General features: G+C 39.9%; 1 protein-coding gene across 1 annotated transcript; it reads left to right on the top strand.

Moving 5' to 3' along the window:
- Nucleotides 1-835: 835 nt before the first annotated feature.
- On the top strand, nt 836-13,567 carry LOC133065896 (uncharacterized; the record flags this gene model as incomplete). The annotated part of the gene is made up of 5 exons (XM_061156378.1): nt 836-940; nt 4,126-4,316; nt 4,402-5,116; nt 13,209-13,264; nt 13,546-13,567. Coding segments are annotated over exons 1-5 (1,089 nt in total), but the record flags the coding sequence as incomplete, so codon positions are not given.
- Nucleotides 13,568-14,074: the final 507 nt, after the last annotated feature.

Genomic DNA, 14,074 nt, shown 5'->3' on the forward strand with positions numbered 1-14,074 from the left:
AAATACACTTTAAAATTGCCCCAGTTTGTGAACTTTTTCCAAATGTTTTATACACATTTAACTCAAACTTAGAATTCTTTAAGAGAGCACCAAGAGACACAAGATATCTAAAGCAGGTAACACAAACTTCTGGGAAGCCTGCTTTCTTTAATAAATTCCTCTTATTGGCAACTAAATATTAATGAAGATGGAAGACTGAGAATGATTATGTTGAAATGACCCAGAGGCAGGTGTTGGGTCTCTGTTTCTTGAACAGAATCATGGAATTTAGAATGAGGACAAAAATAAAAACAAAGAGAGATGCTCTACTGAAAAGAGCTTGTTTTTTTTTTATTCTTTCACTTAAGAGACAGGCAGAACTTAGAGTGTTTATGTCTGGGGATAGGGGTCAGGAAAGAAGTGAAGCACATGTGGTTTAGTCATTCAGTCGTGTCTGACTCTTTGTGACCCCATGGACTGCAGCACACCAGGCCTCCCTGTCCTTCACCATCTCCTGAATCTTGCTCAAACTCACATCCATTGAGTCAGTGATGCCATCCAACCGTCTCGTCCTCTGTCGTCCCCTTCTCCTCCTGCCCTCAATCTTTCCCAGCATCAGGGTCTTTTCTAATGAGTCGGCTCTTCCCCAGGTGGCCAAAGTATTGGAGCCTCAGCTTCAGCATCAGTCCTTCCAATGAATATTCAGGACTCTCAAGAGTCTTCTCCAACACCACAGTTCAAAAGCACCAGTTCTCCGGTGCTCAGGCTACTTTGTGTTCCAAGTCTCACATCCGTGCATGACTACCAGTTAGGTGCGGTGCTATGTCTATGTGTGGGGAGGAGGTGTGATGCCCACATGTGTTTCTTGGTGCCAGGCTGTGATGCACAAAGAGCTGCGTCAGCCCAGAAGAGCAGGGCCCTCCTTAGTCTTATTAACCATGGGATCCGCAGCACCAAGCAAGTAAGTGGGTAATAAATGAATGCTCGGTGATTGAATAAAAAAGTTACTGAATGAATAAATGCAACTGAGTGTTCTAGAACAAATAACACAAAAACATGTACACAGGTGTACACAAGTTTGAGTGAGAAGATCTTTTCAACATGGCTTGAATCTGAATAGAGGCCAATAAATTTTTAAAAATTAAAATGGTCTAACATATTTAGGCCATAAAATGATCTAACATATTCAGGCCATAGTTGACTTTTTCAAGGAAGCCATTGGTATGACCATAGGCTTAAAGGTAAAGGCCAAAGCAAGTCAGCATGTGATATAGATTTTACTGGACTAGTCTATCCTTCTCCCAAAGGAGTGAAATATATAAACTTATAGTTTTAATCAGTTTTAATTTTAGAGCTGACATCCATCAATTCTCTTAGATAGCTTAGGCAGAGTTACTTGGTGAAAGCACAGTCTTTAAAGAACTGAAAACAGAAATACCATATGACCCAGCAATCCCACTCCTGAGCCTATACTCAAGAGAAAACCATAATTTGAAAAGACACGTTCCACCCCACTGTTTGTTGTAACACTAGTTATTACAATAGCCAAGACATGGAAACAATCTAAATGTTCATCAACAGAGGAATGGATAAAGATGATGTGGTACATAAAAAGAATGGAGTATTACTCAGCCATGAAAAATAACTCCACCTGCAGTACAATGGATGGACCTAGAGATTATCATACTGAGTGGGGTAAGTCAGACACAAAAGACAAATATCACATGATACTACTTATATGTGTAATCTTTAAAAACAAAAAGGTACAAATGAACCTACATGCAAAGCAGAAGTAGAGTCACAGATGCAGAAAACAACCTCAGGGGATGGGAGAGGGGTAAAATAGGAGATTAGGGTTGACATATACACGCTACTATACATAAAATAGACAACGAATAAGAGCCTACTCAATACTCTGTAATGGCCTATAGGGGAAAAGAATCTTTTAAAAAACAGCAGATAGATTGAAGTTGAAATAGTTGATAACATAGTTCTTTAAAATGGCACGTGGATATGGATTTTAGTCCACAAGTACAGATGTGCAAATGATGTAACTGTTTTTTATTATTCTACTAGGTGGAAGGATAAAAATAAAGATCAATTCTTCCTTTCCCAATGTGTGAGTATACATGTAAGTAATTCACTTTGCTGTACCCCTGAAACTAACAGCACTTTGTAGATCAATGAGACTCCAAGAAAAATTTTTAAAAAGCACACTCTATCTTTCGTCTTTCTTCTTGCTTGCCTGTACTTGGCAGTTTTGTAGGGCATTTTGGTCAAAATGTGATAGATTCTAACATACCATCATCAGTGAGAGGGTGCTAAATAAGCCATCTAAAGCACTGTCCCCAAGTCCCACCATTTTTGCTTCCTCTCCTCACAGATGGGAATGACTATAGAGGGATTTATGCAGCTGTGCCTTTAGGCTTCATAATCAGCATTCAAGTGTACCTTCTCAATTTAGGATTTGTCAAGTGTTATCAAAACTCACCAACCCTGACAGAATATGGCTTATACTCACAGCTAAAGTTTATTTTAATTCAGAGTATAAATAGAAAATAAAAAGAGCCAAGATTTTCTTTCTTCCTTTTTTATTAGAAGCTTAGAGGTCTGATACCAATCAGTGTTTGATAAACAGAGATGGCAGTGAGAAAACAATCAAATAATGAACATAAAATCCATCATCAATGCACAGCCATATTAAGTTACCCACTTCATTGTCCTGTCCTAAGACTTGTACAGACTCCAAGTAAACTTTGGGCTTGTAAATGAGAGAGACTGTTGACAAATAATAGGAGACAATTAGGAAAGGCTTTTTTTCCTTGTCTAACTTCTCTATTAGTGAGCTGGAAACACTGTCAGTTGCATAACCCATATCCATTCCTGAAGATTCCTTACTAACATTATCCTGATTTTATTTATTATAGCAATCAGCTCCAATATCCCCTAAAGGTAGGCATACCATTAAAAGTTCAGTGAGATGAACTGGAGCTTCCTATGGAATCTTTTTATTTTCTAATAAAGAGATTCTAGCATATCTGGCCGGAGAAGGCAATGGCAACCCACTCCAGCATTCTTGCCTGGAGAATCCCAGGGATGGGGGAGCTTGGTGGTCTGCCGACTATGGGGTCGCACAGAGTCAGACACAACTGAAGTGACTTAGCAGCAGCAGCAGCATATCTGGCACCTACCATTCCTTTGAAACTTACTTTGAAGATGAACATAATGTCAGAGGTTGAGATAATGACACAAACAAGCATGATTGTGACCCCAAGTGGGCATGGCAGAAATAACACGCTTGGCTGCCAGATGACATCCCTGAATGTCTCAACCTGGTAGCTGTAAATGTCTCTCTCTTATTATTTTGAGAAAAATGAGCAAAAATCTGTTTCCTAAAGCTGTAAATTTTTTTTTTTATTAGAAGGTTAAAACAAGCTAGGTGAAAAATACAGTGCAAGTCCTGACAATGGCATTGAAGTTGAAATAGATGATAATATAGTTCTTTAAAATGGCACGTGGATATGGATTTTAGTCCACAAGTTCAGATGTGCAAATGGTGGAACTGTCTTTTATTATTCTACTAGGTGGCAGGATGGAAAAAAAAAAGTCTTCATTTCCCAATTCTCCTCCTTCCTTAACAACAGGTGTGGAGTCCTATGCTGTGCTTGATGTCAAGGAATAAGGGAAACCGTCAGTCTTAGCCACCAGTTCACTGGGGTTGAATGGAGATGTCCTTGTGCTTATCAGCATGACCTCTTCAAGTCCACAGGGGTTTTGCTGCCTTATCGGCACAGCATCTATGTTTTTGTGAGAGTGCCTATTTTCTACTTGCCCACATGTACACCATCCTTACACACAGTTTTTAGAATCTTGACATCTCCCGGGCAATGCTCCTAAGCAGACTGTGTGATGTTAGTTCTCCTTTGCCACTTGAAACCCTCAGGTTTCCACCTCCCTCCCTCCCTCCTTTCTTCTTTCCCTCCTTCTCTCTCAAGGCCTCTGGGAAAGAGTTTTCCAGGTGGTAAAAACCCTTCTCTTTTCCTGAATCCTCAAGGGACATCTGTATTTCTAGGAATATTTTGCTATTTCCATTCTCTATTCCCTATCCACCATCCATAAGCATAATACTTTGTTAATTTTCCCAAGGAACTAGGCTTTAAAAACAGACATTGGGTGAGAAGTGAAGTCCGCATAAGGGGCGGGCTGATAAAGAAGACAGAGGGTGAAGAAGAGGTCATGCCAGGATGGTCAAAGGAAAGAAACTGTTGTCCTGGTGCCCCTGACCTAACAACTGAGAATGCTGGAAGGGTTCTCAACACAGCTTCTCAACAGCAATCGTGACATCACCGCCGCCGTCTTCTGGAATTCACTCTTCGTGGAAGAAGAAAGAGGACATCGCCTCCTCACCATCTTCCAATAAAGCCATCCCGGCTGGGCAGGCAGCATCCAGGCCAGACAGGCAGCACCCGGGAGGTGCGGTTCTAGCGTCTCCGGCTACCTGTGGGTTTTTAGACGACCCGAAATGAAGTACTTCTTAAAACCGATCAGCGTTTTTCTTACTTATCTGGTCTGGGTCTTCGGCTTAACCCTGGCCCGCAGCAGATCCTGGCGCGTGTGGGAGTTTGACAGCGACATCATTTCCGTCGTGTTCATTGGACTCTGGGAAGCTTTCTACCGGCAAAAATTTAACGTGTCTGGCGTAATGGTTGAGTTACCGATATACAGCGTGATCAACTCGAGCTGGGTCGTTTCTAACGAAGTCTCGTATGGCCAGGGCCTGATGCTGCTGGCGAATTTTACGATGTCGGTGGCCCTGATTTTTAGCTCGGTGGCGCTTCTCGTCAGCAGGGTCAAGGCCCCGTACCCCGATTTCCTCCGACTGTGCTACAGGGCGTCGGCCCTGTTGCTCTTCTTCAGCTGCGCTTGTGCCACAATCACAGTGAGCTGGAATTTCACCGTGGACTTTTACGGCCAAACCACCCTCGACTTTCCAATTACCTTTCCTCTTGAAAGAGAACTGGTAACAAAAAAACATCTCTCCTATGTATTCCCCCTAGGAATCACAACTTCCATCCTTTTGCTGGTAACTGCCCTCCTGTTCTCCTGTGAAAGGTGTTCAATAAAACCACCGAAACGGGTGAATCCCCTGATTGTGTCCAAATGTTGAAGAGGAAAGGTCTGAACAGTGAGTTTTGGAATGGCCAGCAGTCATTTTCTTGAAGACATTTCCATACATACATCCTATTGTCTCAATCTTCTATTCTTTTAAAATAAAATATACTTGTCATTTCAAAAAGAGCAAAGACAAAATACTGGGTGCTCTTTTGGTTCCCATCCTCGCATGATGCCTCCTGTAAGGCATTGAAGCCTCCGTCAAGCATGGATCAAGCACGCTGCTTAAGTAGAAGACTATAGAATTAGGAAGCTAGAGAGAGGCAATGAAATCAACATTAAAAAGATCACTCTATGGAGATGTGGGTGAGGGTGGTGATGGAGGTGGAGTGGGTTACACGGCTAATGGTGCCAAGGATGTGAGCATTTTATGAACTGGGCCAGACAAACTCTTCTTAAGCCATTCCTTGGGGTCACCAGGTAGCTTTTATAGCCAAGTTTGTGTCTCAGGGCTGCTGTTCAGAGCGTGGAGGAGCAACACTCCAACCTCTGCCTCCGAGATCACATGGTCTGCTTCCCTTTGTATATGTGCATCTCTTCTGGATCGCTGTCTCCAAATCTCTCCCTGCTTATAAAGACGCCAATCAATGGATTTGGGGCCCACCCTAACTCAGAATGACCTCAGTTTTAAACTTGATTACATCTATAAAACCCCTATTTCCAAATAAAGTTTGTGGGTATATGGATAGAACAGCATATATTCTTCAAGAATACAATTCAGCCCACATGAATCGACATGTTTCTTATTTTTAAAAACATTTTGCATTATGGCTTCTATTATTTACAGCTGAAGGCATGCTGGTCAATATTCCCTTCCTTCACATCCTTACAGATTTGGGATACTCATATTTTCCCATAAAATTTGGCTTACCTCATCCAAATTAGTATGAGTATTAGACTGTTCTTAGTTCATTATGCTCTGGCTGCATATGAATTGTTTTTTTCATTATTCCTTGTAAGCAGTTAGCGGACTCCCTTTGCCTATCACAATTCTGTTGGCAACATTTAGCGAGGAACCCGATACATATTTTTTGTTCTGTGAATATTTGTTGAGTGAATAAGTTAAATAGAATTTGAGAAATACATGAAAGTACGAAGAACTTTTAATCATCCAAAATACCACTACCCATGTGAAAATACAAAAAAAAAAAAAATTTGTGTAAATCCTTCTAGCACATTTATGCAGAAGTTTTTTTTAAAAAAACTCTATAATCATCATGAGTGAGTCAAAGTTGCTCAATCGTATCCGACTCTTTGTGACACATGGATGGTACCCCACCAGGCTCCTCTGTCCATAGAATTTTCCAGGTAAGAATACTGGAGGGCTTTGTCATCCTCTTCTCCAGGGGGTCTTCCCAACCCAGGTCTCCTGCATTGCAGGCATATTCTTTACCATCTGAGCCACCAGGAATACTGATTTATAATTGTGAGTCTACCTTTTTCATTTTATATAAAACAAACATTTTTCTATGTTATTTCAGTGTCCACAAACTTTTTAAGTAGTTGTGTAAATTTCATTCAATGATTGTGTGAGAATGTACTTAGCATTCCCTGAAGGTAGGAGATTTAGTATGTTTTTGTTATTTTTTAAGATTTTCTTAAATTTATTATTTTTCTACATGAACATTTTTTTTTTCCTATTTAACATGAATAGAAAACTGACTTAGTAAAATTTTAAAGACCCTGAAAAATGCAGGAATTCAGGTTATTCTATGGACATGAAACTGGAGGAAAACACATCAGATTAGGGAGCAAGTGAACCGTGGACATTCAAGAGGGCGCAGTAGGGAGACGAGGCAGTGAGGCCCGGCATCCCAACCACGGGGTTGTTTCTCTCTGTGCAACGCGACTCGTTCTCAAGCCACGGTGTCACAGCCTGGTGGCACTCCGGGTCTCATCTGCCTCCCAAGAAATTAAGAAGAGACAAACTCAAGTATAACACACAGGAGTAGAACGTACTATAATTTTCTCTTCTTGGTACCCCATCGGTGAATGCATTTACCATGATGTACTTGTTTAGCTTGTTTCAGGGACATAATCAGGAGTCCCATGCAAGTAAACCATGATAATGCCACCCTTGATAAAAGACTTTTGGTGTAAAGAATTTATACACTTTAAGGAAATAGAATTAAGAATATAGAAAAGAATTGATATACTGAGTCTTCCATTCTCAGTATAAACTTAAAGTATTAGGTAGATTGAAATCAAGGCAGTGGTGTTTGGGCTCTTTCCTTTTTTTTTTTTTTTATTATGAATTTATAGTCATAGTTACCTTTTATTTTTGACAAGTTGTTCTTAGTAAACAGTAGAAGACAGGATGGAGGAGGAAATGGCAACCCACTCCAGTGTTCTTGCCTGGAGAATCCCAGGGACGGGGGAGCCTGGTGGGCTGCCGTTTATGGGGTCGCACAGAGTCGGACACGACTGAAGCGACTTAGCATCAGCAGCAGTAGACAGGAACAAAGCCTCACTTGATATTACCATTTATTTCTAAACATTTTGTTCTTTTGTCCTTTCAACTAAACTCAGCATTTCATCTGTAACCCTATCATGACGGTGAAGGAGAGCTCTATAGGAATAAATTCAGTATCAAAATTGACAAGTGGGTCTAGTCCTGGCTCTGCCTCTTCCCTGCTTTGTGATTTAGAGCAAAACATATTGTAGCTTTTTGGTTTTTTTTCTCCTGGAATTTGGCTCCCACATTCACAGATTGTAATGATCAGACATGATCATTCTTTATATGCACAGCCTTCTAAAAATCTGTGATTCCAAGCAATGCATGATGTAAAGCTACAAAACTAATTTACATTTGTTGAATATTGATTCTATCTTGGCGTTAAGGTAATAAACCATAGTCCCAAAGAGTTAATTTTGAAGAGTAAACTGCCATTCAATTCACTGAAGTAGCCTGGGTTCTTGGCAGTCAGATAAATGAAAGCTGAAATTGTTTAAAACAAAAAAAATCCAGCATCCTTGAAAGTCCCCCATGGTTTATTCTCAAGAAAAAAAGATATTTCTCAAATCCACATATCTCTTCCGTAAAGAAAACAATTTGGATCCAATTGTATATGATCACAGTGCATCTGTCAGAGGTAAAAATGTTAAGGGAGACTTTCTAAGTATGTCTTACAAATAGTTTAGAAATTAAAAGCCTGACACCATGGCAATGGAGTAATAAATAAAAGCAATGATATTCGGATTATTAAGAAATTCTTGCATTCACTCGTATATAATCTGAACAGTTTTTCTCTACTGAACTGAGGTATTTTAACATGAAATACCTCCATATTCTGCCTCCAGGACTTTAGGAAAATGGACTCCAAGATTATTGCTGTTCTGAAAAGGATACACAGGGTGGTGCCTGTTCTTCCAAGAGCCCGCACTGGCAGATCCTCATATTTTCTGTTCTCTCTTTTGTTTTCCAATGCTGAAATGAGAAAGCACAGTGTTGTAAATGATCCTCACATAACTGAGGGAGTGATGCTTCTAACAATTTACAGATATTCAAGTTCAAACAACCAGGCCCTGGGTATATCAAACGGCATCCAGCCACTAGAGGTGTTAGTAATTATTTCAGGTAGCTGGTTTTGATTACAGCGTAATGAGATGATGCTAATACCTGTTCTACAGCTCATCAGCTTGTCCTCTATAATTTTATTAAAAGTTAATAGTTAGTGGGGAAACCACTTAAGTGTCAACAGTCCCCTGTCCTTTACTACTTTTCAGCCTTGCATCAAACTCTAGCACCTGATGAGTTCAAATTCTGGCCACTCCTATTCCTCTGTAAAGCTTTATTTACCAGTGAGATGACTAGGACCACGGGCAGCCTTTGGAGGAAATATTAATACCTGAGTTCTAATTGCAAAACCAATAGTTCCAAGTAGTAAGGCTGTTAGTAAATTCTTTCACACTTCTGAACTTCCGTCTCCTCTTCAGTAAAATGGGGATACTTAGACTATCTTAAGCTTGCATGGTTTCTGTAAGGCTTAAATGAAACAGTGCATGTGGAATGATCTATCCCCGTGTCTTAATAAAGTTCATTGGAATGAAATGGGACCTGGAACAATAGCTACACATCAGCTTCTAGAGAATAGACAGCCAAGAAAAAAGACTAACCATTAAAGACAATGGGAACTATTGTTAACTCTTCTCCTTCAGTGGCAGTCAGATTTCTCTCTCATTTATTCTGAAGTTTGTTTCTGCATAAGGCAAACTTGCTGTAGAATAGCCTGCCTTAAATAAATATGAAAAAAGCAAAAAACATTCACCGTAAAGCAAAACCTCACTTGATTCTATATTCCCCTCCAGCTACTACTGACTTTCTCATTTCCTCTTTGTAGCAAAAGTTCTCAACAGAATGACAAATATTTGCTGCTTCACTTCCTCATCTTTTACCTTTAATTAATATTTTACCCCAAGCAATCCAATAAAACACAGCAGAGGACATCAAGACAGGGAGGACATTACCAGGATTGGGGTAAAAATCTTCAGACTTTAATATTAAAGTGAGACATACTGGTGAAATGGCCAGAATCCAATTTATTTGCTGTTAGTAAAAAGGGACAAATAGCCTAAGCCATTTACCTTATATTTACTTTAAATACTCTGTGGCTTAAGATATACATGACATACATATATATACAAGATATATATACGATATACACATATATACATACATATATATGATATATATAATATACATATGAGATACAAGATATACATGTATATGAACTAAACTCTGCTTAATATTTTTTTAAAAAATTGTACATTTGTAATATATTCAGGATTAAACATATGACTTATGTAGAATGATTTAAGTTAATAATCCCAAAATCAATGGATGTTCTTCCAATAATTCTCCCCACCCAATCATGCAAACTTAAGCCAAAAAATAACGGGAAAAAATCAGTCATATTTATATTCACAGTACTATAAATTCTGTATCAATAGCAAGAATTGATAGATTTTGATGTGATTACTACAAACTAGCTATTCTCAAAACTTTCATCTTATCCTGGGGTCTTCAAGGTACTGTAGATAGATGCTCACTTAGTAGAAATGTACCTGTGTTCAAAGTCAAACAAAATTAGAAAGTTTCTCATTTCCCCACAATCGATTCTTATGCCATTGCCCATTAGCAGCTCAGACCAGTTTAGTTCCCTGGAAATAAAAGGAAGGGAACCCACATGCACCATGTCGCATCTTTAAATTATGAAAATTCTAAGAAAAATGCAAGTGTCCAAAGGTCTTAAAAATGCAGGTCTTGTGGAAAGACAGCAAAGTGGTTGAGAAAACTATCACATTCATTCCTGTTTATATACAAGATTAGATATATGATCGTGTGTCCTGTAATTGAAAGGATTCAGGATTCTATCAGCTTTTGGAACAGCTTGGACTCACAAGCATGGAACTATGTCTAGAATGAAACAGTCCAACCATCATTTACCTTCAGTCAGAGATACTGGAAGTGAAGGCCAGCATTTAGCTTTTAGGTCATGCTTTAAATCCATACCACCAACTGCATTACATGTTTCCTTTCCAGGGACACCCACTATTTCTCTCCTAATGAGAGGCAGGAGGCAGGAGCAGTCCAGCATGGGTCTCAGGACAAAATGTGGGTTCTACGACCAGGTAGGATTTCCTGTCAGATCATCATGGAAGGAGGAACCAAAGGATTCAAATTCTCTCCTTGAACTTTTCCATGTGACTAATAAGCCATCCCCAGTTGGCGTTTTAGAACCATAGAATTTTAGTTATTTTCAGGCTCCCTCTGTAGAGAGCTAATGTAATGTGGAGATTAAAAAAAAAAAAAAATTACTACATGGGTCTTCCCTGGTGGTCCAGTGGTTAAGAATTCGCCTTGTAATGCAGGACACTCAGGTTCAATCCCTGGTCTGGCAACTAAGATCCCACATGTCACGGAGCAGCTAACTCACAACTATTGAGCCTGTACTCTCTGGAACCCACAAGCCACAACTAGAGAGTCCAGGTACCACAACACACAAAATCCTGCGTGCTGCAGCTAAGACCCCACACAGTCAGGAGGAGCTTACCGTTGAGGCTGAGTGGGGGGTGTCAGCATCCATCAGGTTACCGAGGTGAAACTTTGCACATATGAGGAGAATCCTCCTCCTTCCCAATTTCCTGAACATTTCCCTGTTTTATATTTGTAACACTTATTTCAGTATTGCACAAGCTTATTTCCAGTGTTAAACGCAGCTCTTCAAATATTAGCTTTCTTTCCAGGGCCTGTAACATTAGAATGAGCTGTTAAAATTCACGTGTGACTCCAAAACTCGGACACTTGACGCAGAAGAGGCCTGAAGAGAGGAGCAGTTAGATTAGGTTTCTTCCCTTCAGCTATAAACTGAATTGCGTTTCCTTCCCCAAGTTTATATAATGAAGCCCTAACTCCCAACATAACTTTATTTGGAGATGGAGCCTTTAGGAGGCTGCTGTGTCCTACTCTTTGTGACCCCATGAACTGCAGCACGCCAGACGTCCCTGTCCTTCACTGTCTCCTGGAGTTTGCTCAAACTCATGTCCATTGAATCGAGGAGGCCATTCAACCATCTCATCCTCTGTCATCTCCTTCTCTTCCTGCCCTCAATCTTTCCCAGCATGAGGGTCTTTTCCAATGGGTTCGCTCTTCTCAACAGGTGACCAAAGTATTGGAGCTTCAGCTTCAGTACTTTCAATGAATATTCAGGCTTGATTTCCTTTAGGATTGACGGGTTTGATCTCCTTGCTGTCCCGGGTACCCTTAAGGGTCTTATCCAGCACCACAGTTCAAAAGCATCAATTCTTCAGTGCTTAGCCTTCTTTATGGTCCAACTCTCACATCTGTACATGACTATGGAAAAAACCTTATCTTTGACTCTATGGACCTTTGTCTGCAAAGTGATGTCTCTGCTTTTGGACACACTGTCTAGGTGTGTCGTAGCTTTTATTCGAAGGAGCAAGCATCTTTGGAGGTATAAAGCATATATATGCCATATAAAAGGTTAAGTGAGGTCATAAGGGTGGAATCCTGACCCTACAGAGTTAGTACCCTTATAGGAAGAGACAACAGAAAGTTTGTTCCCTCTGTCTCTGCCATGTGAGGACACATCCTGAAAGCTGACATCCACAAACCAGGAAAAGAGTTCGCACCAGAAGTCAAATTAGCCTACATCCTAACCTTAGACTTCCCAGCCTCTAGAACTATGAGGAAATAAATGTCTTTGTTTAAGCCCTAAGTCTCTGGTATTTTGTATGGCAGTTGCCCAAATACTGTTTCTGCTGGTTAAGACCTTCATTGGAACTTGCATAAATGTTTGTAATCACCTCTTTGTTGGTCTTCCTCTTAAGTCTCTCTCCCCTACTCTGTAGCTAGCATTTGCTCTAGAGTTTGATTATCACCCCATGTGAATTTGTTATTCAAGCTGGAGCTCAGACAGTCAAGAATCTGCCTGCAATACAAGAGCCCCAGGTTCAATTCTTGGGTTCAGAAGATCCTCTGGAGAAGAAATGGCAACCCACTCCAGTATTCTTGTCTGGAGCATCCCATGGATTCTTTCCCATGGGGTCACAGAGTCAGACACAACTGAACGACTAACAGTACTACTATTCTGAGCAAGCACCTCTCTTTATCAAAGATCCGCAGTGATGCTTTATGACATGTGGAAATGTTTGACATCACTTAACCTGACAGGCAAGTTTCTCCCAATCTGTCTTCAGCCTGCCTTTGCATATGTCTCATATTCCTCTCCCTTCAACAACTATACCCTGTCCTGCTTGATGACATCTGTTTCCCTACCTGCATCCTTTTGCTCAATTATCTCCTTTAGTAACTGTGTTCTTGGCATCACAACAGACACAATTTTATGCATTGTTATTCTTTTCAACTCAATTTTAAAAGTTTGGAGGAAGAAACCATCGCCTTTAAACAGGTATACATATGGAGATATTCCACAAATAGTAATAAAGACTAATAAAGACACCAGTGTGAGAAGCCTCATATAGAAGACACATACATGCAATTCTGTGTGAAACAATACCTAGCTAAAATTGGAAAGACCAAGAAAAAGGAAGAGGCAGGGAAGAGGAAGGGGAGGAGGAAGAGGAAAAGCAAGTGGGAGGGGAATGAGGAAATGAGGAGGAGAGGGAAAATTAGTCAGAAAAAATGAAAATGATTCAGTTCTAACCGACCAAGGATATTTACTAGTTATTCATGAAGATTTGGAAACACTATTAAAACACAATAGGAAAGAATAGCAGAATATTACACATCACAATGTTAAAAGTAGTTATAGAGAAACCTGTATGCAATTCACATGTCATAGTATAGCTTTAAGTCATTCTGAAACAAAATACTTTCCTGTAAAGCTACAAATGAATTAAAAAAAAAAAAAGAAAGAAAGAAAAGAGAAAAGAAAGAAAAACACAATCAAAACAAAACAAAAAATCCTTCTAGGTATTGTCATCGGTAGATTTTGGATCTAAGTAAACTATGTATGACAACTGTAGTGAAGATGCTGTCATGCTAAATGGGCAGAGCAGAAAGAAACTGGATTTTGTCCAGGTCTGGATTGTTTTTATAGCAAGGGGCAGAGAAAGAAGGTCTTCTCTTATTCCTACTAGGATAATGGCACTTTCCGCCCTAACCACATACAGCGTAAAGCTGTGGATTCAGAAGGTCTCCTTGAGAGCAGTGTACAGAATAGAAAAAAAAAAAAGAGGGCATTCTTGAGCTGCCAAACTCTTTGAGTGCTTAAACCCAATCAGCATCAGGGCTGGAAGGAGGCAACCTGGAGTCTTTGGCCTTCAGAAGGGTCTATAAGGAGCTCAAAAGAAGCATCTTGTTTTCTTGAAAACAGAATTTGAAAATGCAATCACTCTTCCTTTTTCCTACTATAGTAGGTGTGTGTGGGGCTTTTATCAG

The sequence above is a fragment of the Dama dama genome, chromosome 12 (genome assembly GCF_033118175.1).
Source record: "Dama dama isolate Ldn47 chromosome 12, ASM3311817v1, whole genome shotgun sequence".
Taxonomy (NCBI): Eukaryota; Metazoa; Chordata; class Mammalia; order Artiodactyla; family Cervidae; genus Dama; species Dama dama.